The sequence below is a fragment of the Vulpes vulpes genome, chromosome 7 (assembly GCF_048418805.1).
Source record: "Vulpes vulpes isolate BD-2025 chromosome 7, VulVul3, whole genome shotgun sequence".
NCBI lineage: Eukaryota > Metazoa > Chordata > Mammalia > Carnivora > Canidae > Vulpes > Vulpes vulpes.
The window spans coordinates 31,907,513-31,934,785 of NC_132786.1; the positions used below are offsets into that span (position 1 = coordinate 31,907,513).

Here is a 27,273-nt window from a genome sequence, read left to right on the forward strand (position 1 = left end):
AGTTAGTGGGCACCGGGATTTAGGTCTTCCTGGCCGTGCTATATGCCAAGGCAGTCTCACCACGTGTGATAAAGGAGTATCGGCCAAAAAGCTGCGGAGATAAGAAGGAAATCTAGTCAGAAAGACTCCACGGCCTGAGCCTCAGCCTGGCTTTAGTGTGACAAGTAGAGCATGTCCCCAGCACTCAGAGTGAAACTGGTTTAGAGTGACAATGTTTCAATCAACTGAGCCAGGAGGAGCTCGGTGGTGAGGCTGGATTGAGGATGGGAGGCAGCTCCAATCTCCCGGGTTACTTAATTTAAATTTGAATCAGCTTCCTTCTAGGAAATTTAGTCTATTTGTTGCTTCTGATGGGCCCACCCAGAGGGACAGGTATTCACAGAAGTTGACTGGCTTTTTCCTGAATGCTAATCCTCCCTGTAGGAAGTGCTCCCTGGACACAGGGACCAGAAAACCATATCCTTCCTACAGAGACTTGCAATCAGAGGGAGAGTCAGACAGGCAAACAACAAACTAGAATGCACACGTCTAACCCAGGGAGGACTGGTGAAAGCTTCCTTTTCATCCCACTTTGACCATAAAACTCTTCTTCCTCTTCCTCTCTGGAAAAAACTATGGCCTTGGGACGCCTGGGTGGCTCAGTGTTTTGAGCATCTGCCTTTGGCTCAGGTCGTAATCCCGGGGTCTTGGGATGGAGTCCCTGATTGGGCTCCCCTCAGGGAGCCTGCTTCTCCCTCTGCCTATGTCTCTGCTTCTGTGTCTCTCATAAATAAATAAGTAAAATCTGAAGAAAAAAAACCACACACATGCACAAAACAACTGTGGCCTTAAGGTCGGTATTTCACATCTGGACCACTGCTGGGGCAGCCTTTCCAACAGCCTCCCTTTCCAGGAGTTTTCTACTCAAATCCACCATATTCTGGGCACTCAGCATTCCAAAAGCCTGTGTGCCAGGCACCCTGCGGGCACCAATGATATAGAGACAAGAAACCTGACTCCAGTTTCACAGGCTGGGGGTGGGGGGAGGATGTAGCATGGGGCAAAGGGTTTTGAGGAGCATCTGGTAAACAGATCATCACTATCACTGAACGAAGGTAACTCTTAGGAGAGTCTGCAGCAGCAGGAAGGGCACCAAGGATGTGTCTGTGCTGATGTCCAGAGGAAGGCAAAGAAGTTTCTTAAACCAATTTCTTGCTGAGGAAGTGGAGAACCCCAGACTTACAAGTCTTTTTATTTTATTTTTTTAGATTTAAGTACAATCTGCCTCCCAACATGGGGCCCCAACTCACAACCCCAAGATCAAAATTCACATACTCTACCGACTGAGCCAGCCAGGTGACTGGGCCAACCTGGTATACCTCAACCTGCAAGTCTTAATAGAGTGTGCCATCTTCTGGCCTGGGTCCTGCCTACCTCCCAGCCTGTGTGTGTCTGAGGGCCAGGCTCTCTTATGGTATCACACACTTGTGACTGGAAAAGAGAACCACTCCTGTACCCCTTAGAGGTGCTGGTTGGAGGATCATAAAACCGCTCTTCTGGGCAGCCCAGGTAGCTCAGTGGTTTCGTGCTGCCTTCAGCCCAGGGCATGATCCTAGAGACCCTGGATTGAGTCCCACGTCAGGCTCCCTGCATGGAGTCTGCTTCTCCCTTTGCCTCTCTCTCTCTCTCTCTTTCTCTGTGTGTGTGTGTGTGTGTGTATGTGTGTCGCATGAATAAACAAATAAAATATTTTTAAAAAAACGCTCTTCTACTTGATGATGAGTAATGTTGGGGAAAGGTGAATTTTAAGGCTTCTCTCATGGGTAGAGGATTCTAATAAAATCCCACTTTTTTAAAAAAGTTTTTTTTTTAAAGATTTCATTTATTTATTCATGAGAGACACACACACAGAGGAGAGAGCGAGAGAGAGGCAGAGACACAGGCAGAGGGAGAAGCAGGCTCCATGCAAGGAGCCCGATTGGGACTGGATCCTGGGTCTCCAGGATCACACCCCAGGCTGCAGGTGGCGCTAAACCGCTGCACCACCGGGGCTGCCCAAAATCCCACTTTTTAAAAAAATGCAGTTAGAGTCAAGATTTGCATAAACTTGGGGATGAGAGGAGTCTGATACTGTTCTGTATAATGACTTGAAGAAGCACTCCCAATGCAATTATGTTGCTTTTGGAGACATATTTCCCCACCCCAATAAGGTTGTCAACTGTATGTATTGTCTAAAACTAATGAATCTTTCTAACAGGTGTGTGTGTGCACACACAAGCATGGGAGTGTGTCTCAGTATTTATCAGCTGGACAGCCAGAGCAAATACCTCACACTAGGGGGCAAGTCTAGAAGAGAGGGGACTTGGAACGCCAGCACCCACCCAAAGCTATTGTGCTGAAGCCCCTTTGTGGTGTGAGGCTAGAGTGACTAATTCAAATGTAAGGGAATAGACTGTTGGGGATTATTGCATCCCTTGGTTGGGGGAGGGGGTGAATGCTCCATCGAGATCAAGCACTGTGGTAATAGGTGGGACTTCTCTAAAAAGGAGAAGAGGTTCTATGCTCTGAGAAGGCAATTTCTTGGGGATGGGGTGGTATGTTTAGGTCTGGATATCAAGGAAAGAAACTGGAAAAGAAGGGGCTGACAGCTTTTAAAGGTATTTTGGTTTGGTTTGTTTGTTTTTTTAATGCTTACCTCTTGAACGGTAAGGAGAGCCTTACGAAGTTTCCCATTTTACAAATATATTTTTCATTTCTATTACAGTCACATTAAGTTCCGCAACCCTTCAGCAGGGTGCACTCAGTCTCGTGGTGCTGGTGTGGGAAATGAGAAAACGGAAATCTGGCTGATCTGTGTTTGCACGTCAACTAGACTAACAACTAGTCAGTGGAACAGCATCTGGCCAGCCCACTGAGGTCCAAGATGCAGGAAATTCTGTTGTGTGGTAGTAAAGGAGAAGAGGTTTATGGTATACCTGTGAGCTGAGGGAAGGAACTTGTGAGCCAGGGGGGCTTCTGCCAAATTGAATGGACAATTCCTGTAAGGTACGGCATCTCCTTTTGAATTTATACTAAAGGTAAGTGACATATGAAGTAGAGCACGCTGATGCTTGGATTATAGATTAAATGCAATCTTTGCGTCAGAGATGCCCTTGTTCCCACTGTGGTCCAGGGAACTCACAGTCTCGTTAGGCATACAGGGAATCCTGTGTACCTGACCACTGATGATAGCTTTTTCAAAAGAACCTATAGCCCTGTCTAATCAGATCCTTTACTTTTTGAGGCTCAAATCCTCTGAGGAATCTCCGGGTACATGGTCATCGTGTCACCTGTCTCTTCAGACTAATAAGCTTAATTTTTTATTTTGAAAATTTTTCAGCTCTAGAATGCAAAATTTACTAGTCTTCTAAGGAAGGCAGCTGTGACCCGTATCCCAATTTATGAAGGTCTAACAAAACATACTTACTTCTCAATTAATTCTGCATAGAGCTGTCCAATCATTTTCTGTTCTCAGTGGAAAATGCTGATCTTACCCTTCCAACCCCAATCCCCCGTATAAGGTTGAAATTGAGCCCATGACAGTTCTTAAAATCTGCTAATGCCAGGAGCCTACCTGAAATTCTCCACTGTCAGCCTGAGAAACAGACTCTCCACACAGATTTCGTGCACCTGCTGTGCTGACTCCCATCTGCCTTCTTGGAGTTTTAAGGAACAGACTTCTGGTGGTCCTTGCCATTTAACTCAACTTTCTTGTTTTTCAGACACAGCTGATTCTAAAACGTTCAAGCATTAAAAAATCTTTATTCTTGGCATGTCCTGGTGGCTCAGTGGTTGAGCGTCTGCCTTCAGCTCTAGGTGTGATCCAAGGGTACTGGGATCAAGTCCTACAGGGAGCCTGCTTCTCCCTCTGCCTATGTCTCTGCCTCTCTCTGTGTGTCTGTCATGAATAAATAAATAAAATCTTTTTTAAAAAAAGTCTTATTCTTAGTGAGTGCAGTTAGGATTTGCTTAGAAAATACACTCTTCTGGTGACTTAATGTGTATTCAAACATAACATACGTAGTTTAAAATTTGTAAGCTTGGTTTGCATCACTGATTCTTTGACTTATACTATACCAACATAGGAGCTTGGGAGCCAGACTCTTGGAATATCTGAAAACTCAGCTTTCAAAAACATCCAAGTCGGCTTGGAACCTCCAGTTTGCCCAAAGCCTCAGCACCTCATGTTCTTTCCCTCCCAATTCCCTCAGACATTCCTTGCCTTCTCTCTGAGAGCATTTGAGTTTGCCACTCTGAATTTTCTATAGTTGAGAAAAATAGACTGCAAAGAGAGGAAACAACATGTCTGGCACAATGCCCTCTCACTACAATATTCTTCCTTTTACGCATACTTTGTACTACGGCCCAAATCAACATTTGCTACCAAAGAGAAATGGATAATTTACGATTCCCCTAGAGTTTCAGAAAGGAGAGTTGTTTGGGAACGGCAACAATTTCTTGTCTGTGATGTGTGTCCCCGTAGGTAGAATTTCACCCACTCAACCCCCAGTCTGGTCCACTTCAAACGGACCATAGATACCACGGGACGCCAAGACGCGGTCCAGGCCAGGAACCTCTTTTTCTAGCTCACGTTTCTACCCGAGCCGTCAGGGAAACGGACCGGAAGTGCGCGAGGCCTGCAGCCCGAACTACCTACGTATCCCGCGGTTGCTCTGGAGCCGGAAGAGGAAGGTGCACCGCGTAGAAGCCTTCCCTCCTAGTTCCGGTTTCTCCACCGTTGCTCTTGCAGGCGTAGGACCGGGTGCCCCGGGGCATCTGCGGTTCTGGGTTGTGAGATGCCGGGTGGAGGCCGCTGCCCCGACTGCGGGTCCGCTGAGCTCGTGGACGACTCGCACTACTCGCAGAGCCAGCTGGTGTGCTCAGACTGTGGCTGCGTGGTCACCGAGGGAGTCCTTACGACCACCTTCAGCGACGAAGGCAACCTCCGAGGTACCCAGGGCTGTGGGTGTGCGGGCCGCGGCGGTGGAGGGGCTGTCGTCAGATTCCGGCCTAATATATTTATGTATTAGGTGTAACATGTATAAATGTTAGGTATAGTAAGCGTTGACCAAATGAAACAGAAACAAAGTACACTCAGTTTACCTAGTCTGGATATGACGGAAGGGTTATGGGTCAATTCTTTACAAATACAGACAAGACTGTTATCCCGAAATAGTTTTTAGCGCTAATTGGCAAAAACACCCCCTTTTTTTTTCTTTGTTTTCCGAGTGCCTGAGCAGCTCAGCCCTCAAAATCATGACTCAGGAAAATTGCCGGGATTAGATACACAGGAGGGAGGGCTGAGAATATGGAGCACCTGAGGCCACTTTAGTGCAATGGTGACCTTCTCAGTCTGTGTATTTGATACTGCTTGTGGGCATAGAAAACCAGATGGACTCTTAACGTGCAAAGTGGGGCACCTTCTGTGGGATAAGGAATGGAGCCTAATGATAGGAATTCTCCCCAGTTTTGTGTGGCGGGTGGCCAGGAGTTTGGTGAATAAAGGTTGAACAAGCTGTCTGTTGTCCGTTGCCTTACAGAAGTAACCTATTCCCGAAGCACAGGGGAAAACGAACAAGTCAGTCGCAGCCAGCAACAAGGTGAGAATCAATCTTTTATGATACAGAAAATTCTCTGGAAGGTCCAGCCCATCCTCTTGCTTTTCCTGTTTTCACTGTTACTGTGTACAGTAGAGCCTAAAAGAATGGCAGTTGGAAATAAAGAATGGAGGTGGTTCTGAGAGAGTCTATGGTTCTGATTCTGTATACAGGTTGGGTGTGTCAGGGCTGTGTGAGATGTAGACTCCAACATCCCAGATCACACTCCCACGTGGCTCTGAATCAGACCTCCAAAGAATGGTGGGTTGAAATGTAACTTCTTTGCACAGATTTCTTTGTGCCTTTAGAATGACCTCACCAAATGTCACTCTTGTCATTTTAGAAAGTTGCATTATTTGTGCATCTGGTGTTGGAGGCAAGTTTAGCAGAAATTGCTAGGAGCTGCACAGTAGTGCCTTTGACTTTGACACCCCCTCTCCCCCCAACTCTTGCTGTGGGCTTTCTTAGGTCTCCGCAGAGTGAGAGACCTCTGTCGAGTTCTGCAGCTGCCATCAACCTTTGAGGACACAGCAGTTGCCTACTACCAGCAAGCGTACCGGCACTCTGGCATTCGTGCTGCCAGGCTGCAAAAGAAGGAAGTATTGGTTGGCTGCTGTGTCTTAATTACCTGCCGACAGCATAACTGGCCCCTCACCATGGGAACCATCTGCGCCCTGCTGTATGCAGATTTGGAAGTGTTTTCTGGCACCTACATGCAGATAGTGAAGCTCCTGGGGCTGGATGTGCCATCCCTCTGCTTGGCGGACCTGGTGAAGACTTACTGTAGCAGGTAAGCTGCCCGCTGGCAAACTCTGGGACAGGCTGGCTCCTTAGACCCCAGTCTTTGAGCTTTGCTGTCTCTTTTTCACCAAAGCCCATTTAAAGGGATTTGGGAGAAAAATGTAGTCTCCCTCTCTTGTGCCCAGTACTAATAAGGTTAATCCCATTTTACATTTCTAGACTGCTGTCATTTCCAAATCCCTTTGCCCTCACTACAACCTAATGACATAGGCAAAGTAGGTGTCAGCCTTGGCAGAGGGCCACTGAGTTGTGGCTCTTGTGTTGTGCATAGCCCGCTTGGCTGTGTGCACCAGCCCTGCCTCAGCAGGATCATCTGTGAATGGAGGCAACAGGATGTTAGTCATGGGGCTGGAAGCAGAAACTAATGTCTTTTTTTTAAGTAGCTGTGGTGTTTTCTTTCTTCTGAAAAATACAGTATAAAGCAAAGGTTATCAGTGTTAAGTGGCTTTGGGTTTGCATGGTTACTTCTTAGCTGGATGAATATGGGCCAGTTTTTTTAAACTATACGTATTTTTAGTGGGGTATAGAGTAGATGACAGGAGAACATTTGTAAAGCGCTCAGAATGATGGCAGGCGGAGGTGCTGACAAACGTGAGCTTTCTTGTGCATTTTCCTGCACAAGTAGAAGACTCAGCCTGTCTTCTCTCTGCACCTCTATGAACTCCGTACCTGGCCAGCGAACTTGAGCATTCCAAGAGGAGAGAAGAGCTTGCCCATTGTGAGTGTACTGCTTTTCCTCGCTTTGGAAGAGCAGCCCTCTCCCCTGTAGGCATGGAGACCAGACTCTCATTTTCTTTTTTCAGCTTCAAACTGTTCCAAGCTTCCCCATCTGTTCCAGCCAAATATGTGGAGGACAAAGAGAAGATGCTGTCGCGAACATTGCAGTTGGTGGAGCTGGCAGATGAGACATGGTTGGTGACTGGGCGGCATCCCTTGCCTGTCATCACCGCTGCTACTTTCCTGGCTTGGCAGTCGCTGCAGCCTTCGGAGCGTCTGACCTGTTCACTTGCCCGATTTTGTAAATTGGCAAATGTGGACCTGCCCTGCCCTGCTTCCTCCCGCCTGCAGGAGCTGCTGGCTGTGCTGCTGCGGATGGCCGAGCAGCTGGCGTGGCTGCAGGTTCTGAGGCTTGACAAACGGTCTGTGGTGAAGCACATTGGCGACCTTCTCCAGCACCGGCACACGTTGGTTCGCAAGGCCTTTCGAGATGGAACAGCAGAGTTGGAAGCCAGGGAGAAGGAGCAGCAGGGTTGGGGCAAGAGCCCAGGGCAGGGAAAAGAGGAGGCAGCGACGAGTTCCTTAGATCGGCCCGAGGGCAAGAGACCAGCTAGTCCTGCCCTTCTTCTCCCACCTTGCATGTTGAAGCCCCCGAAGCGGATCTGTCCCCCACCCCCTATCTCCACAGTCACCGGAGATGAGGACATTTCTGATAGTGAAATAGAGCAGTATCTGCGTACCCCTCAGGAAGTTAGGGACTTTCAGAAAGCTCAGGCTGCAAGACAGGCTGCTGTAGGGGTATCAAACCCTCCCTGATGTGCATCCAGGGGAGCACTCACACCATTCCGGCAGCAGTTTGACAATAGATCTATCACATCTGGAGAAGTGAGTGTATGTGAGTCCTGAGGTATTTATTTTTCCTTATTTAAAGGAACCATGGGACTCTGTGCAGTTAATTGGACCCTGGGTCCTGGAGTAGTAGCTGGGAGCAGTGCAGGGACAGTGGGTTTGGAGAGAATCCCATCTGTTGGTGCCAGGAAGGAAGGTGTATATGTTCATACTACGAGGGATGGCTTTCCTCCTAGACAGGTTGGAGGGTGCCAGGCTTTCTCCTGGTTTGTATTGGATACACTGCTGCTGCAGGCCTGCCAGGCCCTCCCTGCTCATGTGGAGTGGTTGGTGTTTTGAAAGCTATCAGCCCTCAGAGGACAGGAACTGGGTGGCTCCTGGCCCTGTGTCAATTGTAGATTGATGGGTTCTTGTGTATGGGGTTGGGGGTTTTAAAATCCTCTAACTCATAACAAAAGGACCGTGGGTGGACTAAAGTTATATAGCTCAAAGGGCTTTGCAAAATTTTAATATATTAAAACAAGAGGCATCTGCTAAAAAACATTCTATTGTATAAAACCCGAGCTTTTAAAAACACGTTTTCTTTGGCACTTTTCATCCCCTCCCTCCCTTTTCCCCAGCGTATTGCAGAAAGCTCTCCAGTGCTAAGGCATGGGCAGGGTATGTAAACAGCAGCCAGCATATGTGGAAGAATAATACGAAGCTTTTTTTTGGGGGGGGGGGTCTAATATTGTCTGTGCAGCAAGCATAAATAACAGGATTCATCCCAAGGTGTGTGGGTTTTCTCCCCTCCCTTATGTCTTTCGCCTTGGTGATCAGATGGCGGCGACATGGACACTGGGAGGGGACCTGGACCAGGTCTGGTTTTCCCTGTTGCTCTTCACCAGGCTCGGCTTTCCTTCCACTTTTCATTGGGTCCTGTAGTAAAAGGCTGGTGGTTGCTTTGTAGGTGCTGGTGTTGAAAAGGAGTGAAGGCACAGCCCCCATGTGAGCTGCAGGGACCCCACCTGCTGCCTTGCTGGGGGGTTCAGCTTGGGCTTCTGTGAGGCAGGAACCTGGACCGATGTTTGGAAGGTTTGTCCCTAATACCGAGCTAGACGTCAGATTCTTGGAATGGTTTTTCCTTATGGCTTCCTGGAGGCAGGGAAGGGCCCTTCCTGAGTCCCTTGGTGTTGGAAGGCTGAGACTGGGGAGATGGGTCTTGTAACTGAACAGGAAGTGCTTCTCCAGGACGACCTGCAGCCTTGTGATGGAGCCTCCCTTCAAAGCACTGTGTATAGGGCACCATTGCCTTCGCTCCAGATCTAAGCACTACTCTCCACTTGCCTCAGATCTTTCCTGAGGTACCACCTCTAAAGCCCTGCGGTGTGGTTTGTGTACCACTCCTGTGGGATGCACCTGTCCCTGACTGGGCACCCTTTCCACGTGCACCCCCCCATTCCTTAGAACTCCAGGGCTGCCTTCCACACTGTTCCACCTTCTCTTGCATAGTTTATTTTAAAAGCAGCACCTATGGGTCCTGGTCACTTGGCTCATCTGCTAGGCTGGCCCCTAGTTGGCCAAAAGCTGGGTGGGGGAGAGGCCCTAGGATCTAGGCACAGATGGCCATGGCTGACTTTAGAGGAGGGCAGTGAGGAGAGAACAGGGTTCTCAAGCTCCCATCATCTGTGTGTTCCTCATAAGGCTGATGACCACCAGCCAGACAGGGCGGAGACCTGGGGAGTACCTATGGAGGAGCTCACCTGGGGGATGTGCCATTGCCCGCCTCCCACGGGCCTCCCGTGGGCCTACAGGACCTTCCCCCACTACCCTGGACGGCACCGATACGGCTGGCAAAACCAGCCTGGGCTGGGACGGAAATGTGTACTGCTTGCGGTCCCGGGGTGGTCGCCACCCCAGAGTGACGCCTCTTGGCAGCGGCGGGCCTTGGGCCTGTCTTCCTCCTCCCCCCACCCCCCACCCCCGACTCCAGGACCCAAGCTGGTGTGCCAGGCGGGCGACAGCCCCGGGACCCCTCTACCTCCAACCTGCCGATGTACCGGTAGACGTCTCCCAAGGCCCCGGGAAGCCCGGCGGACCGGGCCGCGGGGCCTGCGCGTCCCGCAGCGTCACCCGCCCTGCCCCCCGCCCTAGACGGTGGTCTCGCTCTTCCAGAGGCCCGTCTTCATGCAGGCGCCCCCCGCCGCGTCCGCCCCGCTCACGTCGTCGTACTTGGCTCCCTTGGGCGCGCCGTTCAGACTGGCTGCGTTGAGGGGGTACGAGCGCCGCTTGCTGTCCCGCTCGGGGGCTCCGCCCCCGCCGCCCCGGAGGTTGTCGCGGCTGGCGCTGCGGCGCTGGCCCTGCCGGCTGGCCTCGGGGGGTGGCGCGGCGCTCGTGTCGCTGCCCTCGGACGGCGTGAGCATGGGCTCGCCCTCTAGCTGGAGGCCCGGGCTGTTGCGGCTGCTGCCCGGGTAGCTGTCGGACGGGCTGTTGTGCAGGCTGCCGCTCTCACTGGACGGCGGCTCGGGCGCCCCGGCCGCTGCCCCCCCGCGCAGCGCCTTGAGCCGGTTCTTGGCGCCGGCCTCCCCCGCGCGGTGCGCCTTGGCCCGACTCTTGTGCGCCCGGCGCCCGTGGTGCAAGTTGTTGGGGTGGCGGGGGCCAAGGCTGCCCCGGGAGCCCGTGGGCTCCGGCTCCCCTTCCCCGCGGGCCGCCGCCCCCCCCTCGCACACCTGACTCTGCGCCAGCTGCAGGTTGGTGAGCTTGCAGGGGCCCAGGGGCGGCGCGTGGCTGCTGCTGCCGCTCGGGGAGGACTTGAGGGACGGGGGTCCCTCTCCGAACACGGGGGAGCCGTCCTCTGGGGCGGCGGGCACGGCCCGCGGGGAGGCGCGGGAGGCCGAGGCCTGGGGGCAGCAGGCGCGCCAGGAGGCCCTGACGTCCCGGCGCCTGGCACAGTGGTGGGTGAAGACGAAGAGTCCCAGGGCGGAGGCCGCCGCCCCGTACAGGCAGCTGCACACCACGCGGGGCAGCCAGCGCTGGGACACGGCCAGGGCCCCACAGGCCCACATGGCCAGATACAGGAAATGCGTGGTCACCAGCGCCCCCAGTTGGACTCCCGGAGAATAGAAGCCGTCGCCATCCTCCGGGGGCCCGGGTGTCACCACCCCCGCGCTCCCAGTAGCCAGAAGGGAACCTGAGTCGTTCAGGAGGGGGCCGCTGCTCCTGAGCCTGCTGGAACCCCTCAGCTCCTCCCCTGGCTCCAGGGAGACCCTGCTGGTGCCCCCCTTTGGGCTCTGCACCAGAGGACCCCTTAGGCGCAGCCCTGCACACAGGAAATAGATCCAGGTGATCAGCAGAATCAAAGCCACGGGGATGTAGAAGGCTCCTAGGCTTGGGCGCCACACCAGCCAGCAGCTGAGGGGAGACACAGGCAGTGGATGAGGGGTGGGAGAAGCACATCTGAGGTAGCTGGGTGGTCGGGGAGACAGGACATGGTGAGTGAAAAAGCAGAAACTGGCTTAGGCAGCATGCATGGGTTTGGGTGAGGTCCCTGGCTGGGTGGGCCTGGCAGGTGCCCCTAAGAGTGCAGTTGGAAGGCATCCAGTGTCAGGGTGGGTGGGTTTGGGGTGGGCAGGCAGGCAGCGGCTCACTAGGGGCTGTGATCCCGGTAGTTGTGGATGTTGACAGCAGCTGTGATGCCACAAATAATGAGTGGGATCCCTCCGGCAATCAGATAGAACCTGGAGAGGAGTGGGGTTCGGGGGTCAGGGAGTTGGGGAACTAAGGGAGTTGGAACCAGATGCTCAAAGACCTTGACTCCGGGTCTCTGTCCCATCCTCTTTCCCATTTAAATTCTGTCAGAATTTTTTGTCAGAAATGCAAGGCCCCTACAGGGCAGGCTCAGTAGTTTCCTAGGGGACTTGGCCACAACTGTCCTAGGGGACAGAGGCCAGAATTGCTCTCTCACCTGAAACGGTACTGAAGTCAGGGTACCACTCAGGTTCCCAGGATCCCTGCCCAAAGCCACTGGAGTCACTTCCTTCCCTGGGCTTGTCATCCCTGAAAAGCCCTAAGGATGGTTCCATGGCCTTGGGCAACCCGGAGCCACCTGGGGCCTTGCCTCTTCTCTCTTTGGATAGTTCTCTGCCAGGACCTTGGACCCGGCCTGCCTCCACCCTGGGAGAACAGATTTTGGTGTCCCACACCCGCTTCCGAGCCCTTCACCCTTGCGAAGCTGACAGTCAGAAGCACGTACCGGAGCATGGGTCGGGGTGCGGGCGGGGCAGAGTCCCCTTCTTGTGGAGGGGGTGCTCTCCAGGTGAGCTCCTTGTGGAGGACGCGGGCCTTCACACCCATCCAGAGCAGTGTGGACAAGGAAGAGTAGTGCAGAGTGATGCCCACCTGCGGGGTCAAGCCACGGGGTGGGGGATTGGGGGCGAGGGGGAGACCACGCTGCTACTAGAACTGCCTCAGGGCCTCAGTCCAAATATTTTCCCACTCCTCCTAGGGACCCACCCCCAGGTCTAACCAGATCCCCCTCAAGGTTCTGGCCCTGCTGTCACCTTCTCTCCTTCCACACCCTGCTTCTCTCCTGCTCTGGAGACTTCTCCCTACCCTGCCTTCGCTGTCTGGCTAGTACCTGACCTCTGCTCCATTGCAGATTCCCACTCTCCATTTTAAGGGCCCATCTCTTGCTCTCTGTACTTCTTACCACCCCTACTCCCACGGCCCCACCCCCAGCAGGGCTGGCCACAACAGTGGAGATGGGACCTTTTAGCAGGAACCTCCTGTTTCCCCTTGCACCTCCTGACTCTGTACCCATGGGTTTCCATACCCATGTTTCCTTTCATCTTGGGGCGCCCCCCACCCTGCCCCAGCCCCTTCTCCTGCTTACTGCCTGGCAGACCATCTGGTAGTTGGTGAGCGTGATGCCTCCTGCAAAGACGGCAGAGGTCATGGCCATGTGGAAGCACAGGTTCAGCAGCATGTGCCAGCCCTTCCGGGACACGTGGATGGAGCTGCCCCAGAAACGGTCTTTAATTAATGGGCCACCCAACCCAAGGTCAGACCCATGGGGTCTCAAGGCCATTGGGCGAGCGGTTGGGGGGGTGGGTAGGGTGGGGAGACAGATAACTGTGTGCATGCACGTGTGTGGATGTGATTAGAGGGCCCAGGGCAGGATGGGCTTCGCCTCCAAAATGTGTTTTGCAGCCCTAGAACCTTCAAATAAAATGCTAGGCAAGAGACTGGGAAAGTCATGTGGACCCCTTGGGAAAGGAACCCTTGGCCAGGACTCCGTGAGACCCACAGCCTTCCCTCCATGTCCCCCCTTCTTTCAGGAGCTCCCACCTGTGGTTGAGGATGTAGGTGATGATGGTGGAGAAGAGGCAGAGCAGCAGCAGGGCAGTGCAGGGGTACACCACTGGATGCAGCCCTGCCCCTGAGCCCCCCACCTCCCTGGGGAAGGCACTCAGCTCCTGGAAAGGGTAGGAAGAGGAAGTATTAGGAAGCCAGGGGTAGGGATCCCTGGGGGGCGCAGCGGTTTGGCGCCTGCTTTGGCCCAGGGCCCGATCCTGGAGACCCGGGATCGAATCCCACATTGGGCTCCCGGTGCATGGAGCCTGCTTCTCCCTCCGCCTGTGTCTCTGCCTCTCTCTCTCTCTGTGACTATCATAAATTAAAATAAATAAATAAATAAATAAAATTAAAAAAAAAAAAAAAAAAGGAAGCCAGGGGTAGGGGCCACTCCATGGAGTCCTGGCCAGTCCCCCAGACCATTTTTCCTCTTCCCAAGTCGGGTCAACTTTAGCCCCTAGTCCATCTGGGTAGGCGAAGACGTTAAGTGCTGCGACATCCACTCTTAGAAAGTCAATCTTAGGTAGTGTTAATAATCCACCGCCATCGGCCACTTTCTCCCTCCTAGTCTCTTGCCCTTCTGGGAACACATCTGATTCTCAATGTAAAAATCAGAGATGAGGGCAGCCCCGGTGGCGCAGCGGTTTAGCGCCGCCTGCAGTCTAGGGTGTAATCCTGGAGACCCAGGATTGAGTCCTACGTCAGGCTTCCTGCGTGGAGCCTGCTTCTCCCTCTGCCTGTGTCTCTGGCTGTCTCTCTCTCTCTCTCTCTCTCTGAATGGATAAATAAATAAATAAATAAATAAATAAATCTTAAACAAAAAATAAAAATCAGATGAGGAAAGAAGGGGAGGTTTCTGTCTATAATCCAGTTGCCAGCCTGGACAGTGGGGTGTAAAATGTGGTGAAGGAGCGGGAACTGGAGAGGAGTGACTGAGGAGGGTGACCAGAAAGGAGAAATGTTCCTACATGTTTTTTTTTTTTTTTCCACTTTAACAATCTGGGTCTCAGAGAGTGCAGCACGTGAGGGCCAGGCTGGATGGTTCCAGATCCATGTCTCTCAATGAGTGGAGGCAAGACTCCTCTGTCTCCTGAAAGGTGAAACGTGTGGGGAAGACTAGAGGGACATTTCCCCATGAATCCTAGTTATGAGGCTTGCGAGGCTGCCGCCTTTCTGTAGTTCTCGGCGGTGCCAGGTGGTCAGAATACCTGGGTCTTCCCCACATTGCGCACACTTCCCCGGTCCTCCCAACCTTCCGCCCACCACTCCACTCACCATGAGCACCGCCACGTTGCCCAGCTGCTGGCACTGCAGGGAGCTGACATTGGGCTGGCTGGAGCGGAGCTGGCAGCCCTCGGAGCTCCACCTCCCGGGTCCCCCCGGGCCGTCCTGGCTCCACCAAGCTGCCATGGGTTCAGCCCCCTCAGCCCAATGCCGCAGTGAAATGGCCACCGGCTCGGTCAGGTTTCCCACGCCACAGCCACCTGTGGGGGAGAAGGAAGACCACCCAGGTAGAGCGGGGGGCACGGGGTGGCTGCACCCCTGGGGCAGGGCGTGTGCTGGGCTTCGGACCCAGTGGGATTCCTGCCTTCCAGGTTGTGGGTCTCCCGCAGGGAGGCTCAGGATGATCTGGGAGGTGGCCCATTCCAAATGCCAAATGAGTGGTGGCGTCAAGTACCCAAGAAGAGCCGATCTGGGGCTGGGGCGGGGAGGGAGGGGTGGGAAGGAGGGTAGAAGGTAATACTGGGAAGAGGAAGGTGAGGGAGGACTCGGAGTGTGTTTGTAACCTTTTTGAAATTCGACAAGTCCAGGATGTAAATCCCACTGTCCTCCAGAGCCTTGTCTCCAGCAATCCCTTCCTTTACGGGATGTCTCCGTCCCTTATCCCCGCCCCACGAGGGGCCCTTTCCTCAGCCACCTCCCCCAGGGCGTGAGGGGCGCTGTGGGTGTGGGAAGGGCAGGTTGAAGGGGCGAAGGGGCGCGGGGCAGACACGGGAGCGCTGCGCGCGGGGTGTAGGTCCCTTACTAGTTCCCGCGAAGATGACAGGGGTGGCCACACCGCGCCGCTTGCTGGGCCCCGCGCCTCCGGGGCGGGAGGTGTTGCCGTGGCTGCGAAAGAGGCGGCCGTTTCGGAAGATGAGCAGTTGCAGGGTGCAGTCTGGGGGAACAGGGGGAGCCAGGGCAGCCGGAAGGGACGAGAACAGACTGGACGGCAGCTGGATGGAGGCCAGGGCCACGCTGTTCTGGGGGGGACATCGGAGTTCCTCAGAGACATCCGGGAACGCTTCGGACTCTGGGGCCTTCCAGTCCCCTCCTCCCACCTCCCCGGAACCCCCTTTCTGGATCTGCTTCCACACACACCACTCACCCTCCCTAGGCACCTGCATCTGGCACATCCCTCCCCTGGTGCCCACCTTGATGTGGAAAGATGACAGAGAAATGCTGGGTCTCCCCGTGGTGCAGCGGAAGCGGAGCTGCTGATCAGCCAGGGGCTCCGGCTCCGGTGAGGGGTTCTGGCCAGGGCCCCCAGGCCGCACACCCGGCACTCCTGCCTCCCTTCTCTGGAAGGCTGTGCAGGTCAGCCCCACATAGCTGTGTGGCTTGATGAGGTAGGCCTCCAATGCCACGTTCCTTGAGTTCTGGGGATATGGAACCTGTCACCCTCCATCTGAGATATAGCGGCTCTCTCTTGGCCTCCTGCCTGACGCTGCCCAGTCCCTCTCTGCAGATTTGTCCCCCTACACACTCCTTACTGTCTTCTCAAGGCCTGGCAGTTTTACACCTGCCGCAGCGTCTCCCCAACCCCTGGCCACAGCACCTTCTCCTAAGACCCTTCATCCCACTCACCCTACCTCAGACCTTGCTCACCTCTGAACAGTACTAGTTCTGCTGCCCCAACCAAGCCTCAGAGCAGGGCCAATGTCCCACCTCCTTATACCTCCTCAAGTGACTAGCACAGTATCTTCCATGTTAAAGGTGCTCTGCTGTGGTGGTTCATTGGGTCACAACCCACCATTGGCAATGTCAGCCTCTCCTTAGGGAACAGGAGTCTCCATTACTCCTCATTCCATCACAGCACTGTCATCCTGCTTCCAAACCTCCTCTTATTCCTTTGACTCCTTTTACCCTTCTTTCTGTTCACTTCCGTTGGGCTAGCATTATAACTCCGTTTCCCACCATGAAGTCTTGAATAACGGCCCTGTCACCAGACCCTCCCTCTCCTTTGTGCTGTCCCTGACAACTTGGAATTGGATTCCACACAAGTGAGTCACACTCGGGGTTCTTGCTAGCTGAGCGCATGGCAGGTGCATACTTGGAGGACTTGCTGCCCAAAGACAGGAGTGTTTGCCTCCTGGCAGGCAAGGGCTGGCCCCAGTTGACTGTAAGGTCCCTCCCAGCGCTAGGCTCCCCAAGGAGCTCCCTCCCAGCCGATCCATATTACCACAGAGATGTGCTGGGCATGGGGGCTGAGGGCAGCCCCCCCGATGCGCTCCAGAGCACCCACGATGCCACTGCAGGCCTTGTCCTCACGCTGGGCCAGCCACAGCAGGTGCTCGTCCACCAGCATCAGGTTGCTGGCCATGTCCACCATCACCTCCACCAGCTGGCAGGGGGCCAGGGGCAGGGAGTCACTGAGGGCAGGAGTGGGGTTTGGGGCCCAGGGGCTGGGGCACAAGAGGCTTGAGCAAATGGTGGGGGGGTGGTTTCCAGGGACCCCAGAGGCCAGGTTGAATCTCACCTCTTTGATCTGGTCGACATAACCCAAAAATTTCTGGATCATCTGAGCCACATAGACAACATCCATCATGTCTGAGAAGCTGGCGGCCTCTGCTGTGTACACTCGCAGCTGGTGGGCCAGGGTCAGTGCGTTGGAGGCATTGATGGGCATCTGGGAGAATTGAAGGAAGAAAGGAGCTGGTCCATTTGGGCTCTCTCCTCCTCGAGAGCCACCCCTAGGGGGCCCCCTGGTCTGTGCTGCAGCTGGGGCAACAGTGCCCTGGGAGAGGGGGCTGGCCCACAAGCTGGGTCTAATCAGGACAGAAGGCACATGTAAGGAATAAACTCAACAGGACTCCAGGCTGCCCACTTCTAACACCACTTCTAACGCCCTAAGGATAATGGGATGGCCTCACACAGTCCTCATTTGTGTGGCTCAGCGGTTGAGCATCTGCCTTTGGCTCAGGGCATGATCCTAGGGTTCGGGATCCAGTCCTACATCAGGCTCCTTGTGGGGGCCTGCTTCTCCCTCTGCCTATGTCTCTGCCCCTCTCTGTGTCTCTTATGAATAAATAAATAAAATCTTGAAAGAAAGAAAGAAAGAAGAAGAAAAGAAAGAAGAAAGAAAGAAAGAAAGAAAAAGAAGGAAGGAAGGAAGGAAGGAAGGAAGGAAGGAAGGAAGGAAGGAAGAAAGAAAGAAAGAAGGAAGGAAGGAAGGAAGGAAGGAAGGAAGGAAGGAAGGAAGGTGCTTGGGGTGGCCCTGGGGGGAGGTATCTGAACACCTAGAAGGAGAAAAGCTAGATGAGAAGAGCAAGAGGCCCTCGGGATGCACGCCACCCCCCCAGAACAGAGGGGCAGCAGAGCCTACAGCCCAGCCATGAGGGGGGGGGGTCCTAGGCCCCATGGGGCAATCCGGCTTCTCCCATTCCCACTCCCCAGACCAGAGCTGATGAGGTGCCCCCTCCCCCCCTCCTCTCCTGGCCTCACCAGCACGAACGTGTAGAGCACCCGGGTGATGTCATTGGTGTACAGACAGTGGGAGTAGTCCCCCGGCTCCCAGCGGCCAGCTCGGTCGCACCGGCGGGAGGCTCGGGTGCCTGGGGCGCCCCCACTCAGGGGCACGGAGGTGAAGGGGTACTGTAGACAGGACTGGTATGCTGTGATGCCCGCCAGAGTTCGAGGCCACCTGGGGGCAGAGATGGGAGGCCTCTGACGCCCTAGGCTCTGCAGAGCAAGGGTCCCTCCTCTGCCCTTGGCCCTGTGATGCTGAGCCCCATGGGACCTCAGGCAGGGATTCAGAGACAGTGGCTCCCGAGCTCCACCTTCTTCCTAACTCCGTGTTTGTTCAGACTGGGAGCCTTGAGTAAGTCCCTTGCCCCCTCTGGGCCTGAGTGTTCCCAGCTGTACATGGGGAGGATGATCCCGGCCTTTCCTAACCAAGACGTCTACTGGGATATTAAAATCTGATACTCGTGGTGGGAGAGTTTTGTCAACTATTGATGCAAGGAAACAAGACAAACAAAATCCCACCCAAACTTTTTGTTCTGCACCGCACATATCAGATGGGGAGTTTATACAAAAAGATAAGGTCTCTGTAAATACAACAGCGGGACAGTGGGACGCGGGGCTGGGCGACAGACACGCTTTCTCCATCTTACAGCAGGTGCGGAGCCCCGGGGCCCGTTTGTTCTCGACGCCGGAGCTGGGGTGGGGGTGGGGGATGGGACCCGGTGGTGATGCGCCCCTGGGGCGGCAGAGGGCGCCCTACCTGAAGTCCCCGCGATTGTTGGCGACTCGCTCAGCGGGGCAGTAGGAGGCGGAGGTCTCCAGCACCACGATCTCCACCTTCTTGCTGGCGTTGCCCTGCGCGGTGGACACGGAGCACTCCCACTCCCCTGACGCCCAGACGCCGATGTGAGACAGGGTCAGCTCGCTGCGGGGCGGGCGGCGGGGGGCTGCTGGGTGAGGCAGTCTGGACGGCCGGCCGGCCCCCAGGCGCCCCAGCGCCCACCCGCAGCGCCCTGACCTAGGGCCTGCGGGGCATGAGCTTCAGGGCTTTCTTTAACTGAGCGAAGGACACAAGTACATTCTCCTTTAATATCGATTGGCCTTACGATACTGTTTGGCTGAGCTTCAATCCCCCCCTTCATCATGGAGCTAATAACACCTCCCCTGCAAGTCATTGCAGAGATTCAGTCCCAGCACATAGGTGAGAGTCACTATATACATTGTAAAAGTGCTAAAGAAATGTCAGAATCAGTTTTTTCTTCCTATCTGGCATTGACTTTCTACCCCCTAGCCAGACCCTTTATGACTTAGTCCTGGATTTCCAGAAACACACGTGCATGCTTACACAGAGGAACATACCCTCAGGAACATGTCTGAGCCCGACTCATTTGGGGGGCAGATGATGGGTACCGTGGCCTCCCCCACCCCACGCCTCCGGCTGAGAAGAGGCTGTACCTGGTGATGAACGTGCAGTCGTGGATGAGGCTCTCCGCCAGGAGGATGCCCGCTTGCTCGTCGCCCTCCAGGGGAGCTCGGTTGTGGTACCAGCGAATGCGGGTGTCATTGCCCAGGTAGCTGGCGGAGCACTGGAAGGGCAGGCGGTCGCCCTGGAACACCACTTGGCGTAGGGATGGGATGAGGTGGTGCGTGTGCAGCTCCAGGGCCCCTTCTGTGGGAGGAGACATGGGCAGTGAGGCCATCGTGCACCAGTGTGGAAGATGCCAGTAGGGGCACGGCCAGGCCCCATCTGACTGGAGCCCCCTCTAGCTGGGTAAATAGGGCACGGGAGAAAGCCTCTGGAGAGGAGAGCACAAGAGAGGAACAGGTGGGTTTGGGACGAGCAAATAAAAGTGCTCCTTTCCATGGCACACTTATCACCCCAAGAGGGGGACCAGGTGAAAACATAAAACAGTGGCCCCAAAGAAAGTGAGGAAATGCTGATGGCTGGAGAAGGAACCCAGTGGGATCTGAGGAGGATGCCCTGGAGAACATGCCCACTACTCAATAACACAAGGCGGAGGGAGCCTTGAGCCAGCCAGGACCCTTCAGGAGCGCATCTGCACCAGGGGGTAGCCAGAGGGGCCCCTGGCAGGTGTGTGGGCTGAGGATGTGCTCACCGCAACGCAGCTGGGCCTCCTGGAGGCCACCCAGGGCCTGGGCATGCAGGGCAGCGGGGTAGGCACAGACCGTGTGCTCAGACAGCTGTAGGGAACGATTCCGGGCCCAGGGCAGCAGCCAGCGCAGGTGGCAGTCGCATGTCAGGTATTCAGTACCCAGATCCCTGCAGAAATGGGGAGAGTAGGGCAGAGGGAGTGTGGGCTCCTGGGGGGTGGGGATGGAGCCCTGGGAGAGACTGAGGCTGGAAGGTCCCAGCACCACCAGCCTGGCGAGAGTGGGAAGGCAATGGTGGTTTGGGCCACTGCCTGTCCTGCCCACGGAGAAGGCCGGCCGCGGTGGTCGTGATATTTATGTGTGTCCTCCCTGGGCAGAGAAAGGAAGCTGGGCTCTGGGTCCTTGGGTGGGAAGAGATACTCACACAACCTTAAGGGCTGGCAGCTCATCAAAGACCCCAGGTTGTAGACTGGAGAAGATGTTTCCAGATATGTTTCTGCAGGGGGCAGGGAACAGTGAGCCGGGATCTTAGGGTCTCCCTGGGCCAGAGGAGGGAGAGTGAGTGAAGGGGGAGGGGAGGGGTGTGCTATGAGGGTCTGCTGCTGCTCCTCCTTGGAGAAGAGCCTCCCCTCCCCACTAACTGCCCCCACTCACAGTCGGAGAAGCCTGGGGAGGCCTTGGAAGGTGTCAGAGGTGAGACAGCCAATCCGGTTGTTGGAGAGATCTCTAGAGGGACACACACAGCCTCAGTAAGCGGGCCACATGGTAGCACATGGATCCACTCGGGCGGGTCACATGTGTGTGTGGCGGGGGCTTGTGTGGGGAGCAGGATGGGATGAACAAGGAGATGGGCCTCAAGTGCCTCCCCTGCCTGCCCCTCCCCCACAGTACAATGAGTGGGGGGACAAGAAGGGATAGTGGGCCGAGGGATCCAGGGGACCATCTCCAGGGATAGGGGGAGGGCTGGGAGGGCTGGGGGAGCAGGACATGCCACTCACAAGCGCTTCAGCTCCCCCAGGCCCAGGAAGGCCCCAGGCTGCACCGTGCTGATGACATTATTCCTCAGGTCCCTGTGGGAGGCAAGTGGGAGCCCTCACACCTCTCCCAGTCTGGGGGCCGCACGCTCCCCTGGGGTGGGGAAGCCTCATTTCGACCACAAGTGTTGGGAACTGGATTCTCCTCAGCCCTGGTGGGGAGGCTGGATGAAGGACTCCACCCCTCAGCTAGGTCTCCTTGCCCCTCCGGCCTCGGCTACCATCAAGGGGTGCTGGTTAGAAAGATGTCAAGAAGAACACAGAGGCCAAGAGATGGGATGGGGGCCCCATGGATGAGGAAGCAGAACCCAGCAGAAATAAGGAGCAGAGCCAGCACTTGCCCCTGTTGCTCCCATCGGAGCTGCCAAGGAATCTCACAGGGGCTGCTGTGAGGACCACTTGATAATGGGTGTGAGAGTCTTTTGTAAATTGCTCTAGAAAGGTAAGATCTTCTGGAGCCCAGCAGTGGGGGAGGTATTTCCATAGCTGTTCTGTCCAGATTGATCTCTCCATGTGACAGGTGAGGAAGCAGGCCATGCAGCTGATGACCCCCCGGGTGCTGACCAGGGGCTCTGACACCAGGGCAGAACCATAACCCCTCCTGGGGACCCCTCATTCTTCAGATGAAAAAAGGCAACGCTGATGGGGGGGTATCCTAGGAGCCCACGGTGCTGAAGCACGTACAAGGGAAATGCCATCTCTGGGCCCCGCTCCAGCTGGTTGACACAGAAGAAGATGATGCCCCCGCAGGGCTCCATGGGGTCAAGGGCCATCCACCAGAGGAGTGAAGGGCAAGTGAGTCATCAGTGCAGCTTCTGCATCAGGGTCTGGTTGCTCAAACTCATCCACGCAGCCACTGCAACCCTCTCTCCCAAGGAGTGGCAAGGGGTGTAAGGACCCACTTGGGACCCATGGGTGCCTACCGGGCCCCATCGCAAAACCAGACTGGCAGCTCCCTGGGACCACTAAGGACCAAGGTGTAGTGCTGGCCCACGGGCTCCCCTCCCATCCTTTCCTTCCGGAGCACAGCCGCGGAGAGAGGTACTAGGCCACCACCTGGCCACTCACCCAACTACTCAATGACCACCTGAGTCTTTCCTGAGCACAACCAGCACGCTTGCAGCCCTGCAGAGCAGTTGACCAGGGCCTCACTGCTCAGCCAGCCTGCCTCCCCTCCTGGGACCCCGGGCTGGGGGCTGCAGCCTCCCTGCATGCTCCCTTCACTCCAGCCAGCCCTCTGCTCCCACCCAAGCACCCAGGAGAGTATGAGGCAGAGGGCTGGGGTGGGGGGATTCCTGGAATGACCAGCCTGTTGGAAAGACGCTGTGCAGGAAGTAGGAGATGGACAGAAATATCTGGGGTCAACCTGTTTTCCAAGGCCCTGTGACCCTCCAGCTCAGGCTGACACATGGGGGCACGTGGCTCTGCCGGCCATTAAAGTCTCAGGGACATCTCTGGATTACGGGCAGGAGGGGGTTAACTGGCCACTCCCTGCTCTGGGAGAGGAAATGGGTGTCCAGGATGGGGAGGTGCCATCCCACCAGGGGGCCTGTTTTCGCACAGCCAGTCCCAGCTGGGAACAAAAACACCCAGAGAGAGAGAAATGAAACACCCTCATACCAAGGACTTGGCCTCCAGAACCCCAAGTCTCTTGAGAAGGAAGGGAAAGCCACCAGAAGGGGCCAGCTTCCTAGAGAAGGGAGGGCTTCCATACCCAGGCTGGTGGTGTACCAGCAGGGAATGTGCAAGAACGCAGACCCTAGATGCCCATACAGCATGGAGACTGGAGATGGGTGGGGGAGCGGGGTGTGGGGGGTAGCCCCCTGTGCTGCCCTTCCTGCCAGCACCCTCCATTCAGTTCCCTGCTCTCACAGCACCCGGTCTGGTGCTGTTCAGCATGTGCCCCCTGGCCCCGGTTGGGGTCTGGCCATTCTCAGGGCTCTGCCTCCCACCCCCACGCGGGGGACGCGGGGGACGGGCAGAGGGAAACACATTCCTCATTGTGTCACTTCCCTTCATGGGCTGCCAAGGGGCTGAGGCCGCAGCCCCCCGCCCCTTCCCTCTCCGCTCACTGTGTTTATTCTCATTTCCTCCCCGGCCCCCCTTGAGAACCCCCACCCCGCCTGCCCCACTGATGCTCTGCAGATGGGAGCAAGGCGGCCACTTGGGCCCCAGCCCCTTCCTGCCCTGGATTTCCTGCAGCCCAGAGCCACGTGGGGGCCCTCTGAGAGGGGAGCTTGCACCGAACCGTTGGCATTCCTTCCCCCTTGCCTCATGCCCACAGAATGGCATCAGAGGTGACCAAGGCAGCCCCTCAACGGACCAGACAGGCCAGTCCTGGGTCTTCTCCTGAGGGGCACAGGCCTGGGGCTGCTCACTGGGCTGAGCTTTGAGAGTGGAATGGGATCCTGGTCCCTAACATAGAGGAAGCAGGTCTGGGGCTGTACCCTTCCTAGCAGCAGGAGAAAATGTTATCATAGAACTTGGATTTTTTTTTTTTTTTTGGACCAGCAAGGTCCCTATAGGTTGGTGTTCCTTGCTTAGCACATCCTTTTAAAAGTTTGATGACAGCTATGGACTCCTGCCTCAGAAAAGTACACTACACCCAACACTGTGTACATGATTTCAGGCGGCTTGTGGAACCCAGGTGATGAACCCCTGCCCTGGATTGTCTACTCTGATCCTTTCATTTTTTTCTTTCTTTCTAAAGATTTTTAAATATTTTAAGAAATTTCTACACCCAGTGTGGGGCTCGAACAACCCCAAGATCAAGAGTTTCACACTCCACCGACTGAGCCATTCAGGCACCCAAAATCCCTTCATTTCTTAGGTGAAATCATGAGGGTAAACAGATGTTTCTATGAAGTGGAATCTCTCATCTTCTCTCTGCTTCCATAGAGCCCAGGATTTGGAAGCTGGGAAAAGTGTGGTGTGTAGATGGAACCTTCCCTCCCCACCGTCCATTGTGCAACCCAGAGCGAGGCTACCCTGACTCGAGGCATACTCCTCTCCATGTATCTATGCCAGTATGGAGGGGAAGGACTCTATCGCAGAAGATGGGCGGGGGTGAGGGGTCCTGAGAGCAAATCATATTCTTCTTGGGAAAGCTGGAGCTCAGAAGCTGAGTGTAACATGAGTATGTGAGCATAAGCAATAAAAGAACAGATTAATAAAGCGGACTTAATAAAAACTTAAAACTTCTGCTCTCTAAAGGACACCAAGAAAGTGAAAGGCAACCCAAGGGAATGAGAGAAAATATTTGCAAATCACATATCTAATAAGGGACTTCTATCTAGAATATACAAAGAACTCTTCCAACTCAATAATAGACAAACCAGCTGAAAAGAATGGGCAAAGGATTTGCATAGACATTTCTTCACAAAGAGCAGATACAAATGACCAAATAATGCATGAAAAGATGGTGGGCACCACTGGCCATTAGGGAAATGCAAAGCAAAACCACAGTGAGATACCACCTCATATGTGCTAAGATGGTGATAATAGAAAAACAGGCAATAGCAAGAGTCGATGAGGCTGTGGAAGACTGGAACCCTTACATATTACTGGTAGCAGTGTAAAGTGGTGCAGCCACTGTGAAAACCAGTTTGGCAAGGGACCCAGAGACTGCACTCCCATGTGCACGTCCAAGAGAAACAGGTGTACATCTGCACAAAAACCTGAACAGGAATGGTCACAGCCGCATTATTCATAAGAAGCCCCAAAGTGGAAACATCCCAAATGTCCGGCACCTGATAGTGCATTTATGCTATATTCTCACAACAGAGTATCATTCGGCCCTATTTTATGGAATGAGCTGCCAAAACATGCGATAATATGGATGAACCTTGAAAACATTTAAGCTAAATGAAAGAAGCCCGATTATAAAAGATTCCATATATGATTCCATTTAGATGAAATGTCCAGAATAGGCAAATCTATAGAGGCAGAAGGATTAGTGGTTGCTTAGGGCTGGGAAGCAGGAGGGGGAGTGGGGAGTGGCTGCTAATGATGCACAGTTACTTTGGAGATGATGACAATGTTCTAAAATTAGATGCTGAAGGCCGCACAACTGTGTAAATACACTCTGAGCCTTCGGATGGCACACTTTAAGTGGGTGAACTTTAGGGGATGTTAATTATATCTCACTAAAGCTGTTAAAGAGTGAGTGTGCAGGCCAGAGCGTGCGTGTGTGGGGTGAGCGTGGACCTCGTTTGGAGAGGGTGGGGTGGCTCCCTCTGGCCCCCACAGACCTCCCTGCTTGCGGGTTTAGAAACCAAATTATAGGTTCGGAGGCCACAGAGCAGCTTTCCCTGGGCCCACCAGGACTTCCAGGGTTCTTTCGAAAGTGGGGGCTGGCTGAGATCCCTCGCAGGTATGAGGGTGTGGGGGGAGCGGCAGGGGGAGGACCTGGCCCAGGAAAACTGAGCCGGTCCCTCCTGGTGGCCCTCTGGTCTCTGATATCATCCAACAGGTATTTATTGAGCATGTACACTATGCCAGGCACTGGGGCTCCAAGGGCAGGCACGAGGGCTGTCCCCAAGCCCACAAGCCTCCCTCCCCAGGCCTGGGGGGGGGGGGGCTCCCAGCGTCAGCAGCCTCTCTTCTGCATTCCTCCCCAGTGGAGTGGGGATGGGAAGGGGAGGAGTGCAGGCCGGGCGGCCTTGCTCGTGGCCCCGCCCACGGATTAATGGAAACCACCTGGCGGGTGAGAAGCACTCCACCCCCCGCACCCCCCTTGCCATCATTCCCATGAGCATCTGCTTCTAATGAGTGCCCCAGCACCGCTGCATACCAGCCCCCGGGGCTCATTAATCTCATTAGGCAATGACAAATCATCCCGGGGCTGACCAGGCTCCCCTCACCAGGCCCTCTACTCCAGGCGTGCAAGCCTCCAGGGGTGTGTGTCCACACAGAGCCACTTGCTCACATGCACACCCACTCTCTCTCCCTCGGCCTCTTCTGGGGGCTGTCTGTCCTGCGGCCCACTTGGTCTGCAGTCTGGGGGCTTCTCACTGGGGCCCGGCACCCTCGGAGCCCCGGGGGAGGTCTTCTGGTGGCCAGCTCCCTGCTGGATGCCCAGGCAGTGGGGGATGTGGGCAGAGATGCCAGGGACCAGAGGGGCCATCCGTGAGGAATTTCTGGGCACCCATGCACACATGCACGTATCAGTCCCAGGACTGGCCGCTCAAGGCGGGGAGCGCTGGGCAAATCCATGCAATGAGGGGCTGCCCGATAGCACATCTTGCAACTTCAAACTCTTCTGAGGAGAAGGGAATGGAACAAGCACTTACTGAAAAGCCTGTGCTGTCCCCATGACCTGTCTAGGGTTCCTTTTTCAGGGGAGAAACCCTGAGGCTTGGACAGGCACCCAGAAAGTAAATCACAGAGGCAGGATTCGATCCCAGGCCTCTCTTACTCCAGAGTGGAGTTCTGTGCCCTTCATCGCCCGCCCTGTCTCCACTCCAGAAGTCTTTCCACTGGGTAACAGACAGGGTCCTCCGTCAGGAGGGCTGGTGGGATACAGAGGGGAGGGCTCAGAGGGCCTCACACACATCTGGACAATTCTGTACACCCCTTGGGCTGGCCACGAACTGCTCCTCTGGCCCGTTTCAGGTTTTCTTGTCCAGCTTGCTTGACTTATAGGATCCCACAAGGTGTGCCCTCCATCCCCACTCTCCCACTCGCCTCTCTGGGGCACCTGTTCTCCCCTGAGATCATTGCAGGCATATTCCCAAGTGGTACCCTCTGTCTCCTCCCCAACCCCAGCCTCGAGGCCCTGCCATGCATTACCAGGGACCAGGCTGATTTCCTCCCCCCATATGCTTATACTTGACCCATTTCCAAAGGCCAGAGGGGTGCTCAGCACAAGGAGGCAATGCTGGCATTCTTGCAGCCCAGATCTACCATTTCAGTCATTAGGGGAGGCCCCAACCCTCCCACGGGACTTGCTGCTTACAGACTGTGGGATGTTAAGCTGCCATAGCCTCAGCTGCCCAAGCCTGGATGTCTGAGCTTGACAGGACAGAGAGATCAGTGTTTCCTGGCACCAACTGCACGCCAGGCCACAGCGTCTCATTTGTGATGAATAG

At 55.1% G+C, this 27,273-nt stretch overlaps 2 protein-coding genes across 4 annotated transcripts in view; one reads left to right on the forward strand and one right to left on the reverse strand.

The window, feature by feature from the left end:
* The first annotated feature begins 4,370 nt into the window (after positions 1-4,370).
* BRF2 (BRF2 general transcription factor IIIB subunit) lies at positions 4,371-8,558 on the forward strand. Its single transcript, XM_025993592.2, has 4 exons — positions 4,371-4,968; positions 5,559-5,618; positions 6,084-6,405; positions 7,220-8,558. The coding sequence occupies exons 1-4, from the start codon at positions 4,815-4,817 to the stop codon at positions 7,947-7,949; spliced, it is 1,266 nt and encodes a 421-aa protein (XP_025849377.2). The 5' UTR covers positions 4,371-4,814; the 3' UTR covers positions 7,950-8,558.
* Positions 8,559-9,739: 1,181 nt separating this feature from the next.
* Positions 9,740-27,273, reverse strand: part of ADGRA2 (adhesion G protein-coupled receptor A2) — a 34,564-nt gene continuing 17,030 nt past the window's right edge. Inside the window, exons 3-19 of one of the 3 annotated variants that reach the window (XM_025993591.2) lie at positions 21,149-21,220; positions 20,805-20,876; positions 20,575-20,646; positions 20,156-20,319; positions 19,494-19,707; positions 18,799-18,963; positions 18,018-18,216; positions 17,053-17,202; positions 16,756-16,917; positions 15,728-15,952; positions 15,340-15,556; positions 14,589-14,797; positions 13,308-13,435; positions 12,853-12,976; positions 12,214-12,359; positions 11,609-11,698; positions 9,740-11,372 (exon numbers count right to left, since the gene is read on the reverse strand). In XM_025993591.2, the coding sequence (XP_025849376.2) occupies positions 10,112-11,372; positions 11,609-11,698; positions 12,214-12,359; positions 12,853-12,976; positions 13,308-13,435; positions 14,589-14,797; positions 15,340-15,556; positions 15,728-15,952; positions 16,756-16,917; positions 17,053-17,202; positions 18,018-18,216; positions 18,799-18,963; positions 19,494-19,707; positions 20,156-20,319; positions 20,575-20,646; positions 20,805-20,876; positions 21,149-21,220 (3,670 nt within the window). In that variant the 3' untranslated portion in view covers positions 9,740-10,111. The remainder of the gene's footprint in view (positions 11,373-11,608; positions 11,699-12,213; positions 12,360-12,852; positions 12,977-13,307; positions 13,436-14,588; positions 14,798-15,339; positions 15,557-15,727; positions 15,953-16,755; positions 16,918-17,052; positions 17,203-18,017; positions 18,217-18,798; positions 18,964-19,493; positions 19,708-20,155; positions 20,320-20,574; positions 20,647-20,804; positions 20,877-21,148; positions 21,221-27,273) is intronic. The other 2 variants (XM_072763525.1, XM_072763524.1) reach the window with 2 other exon arrangements.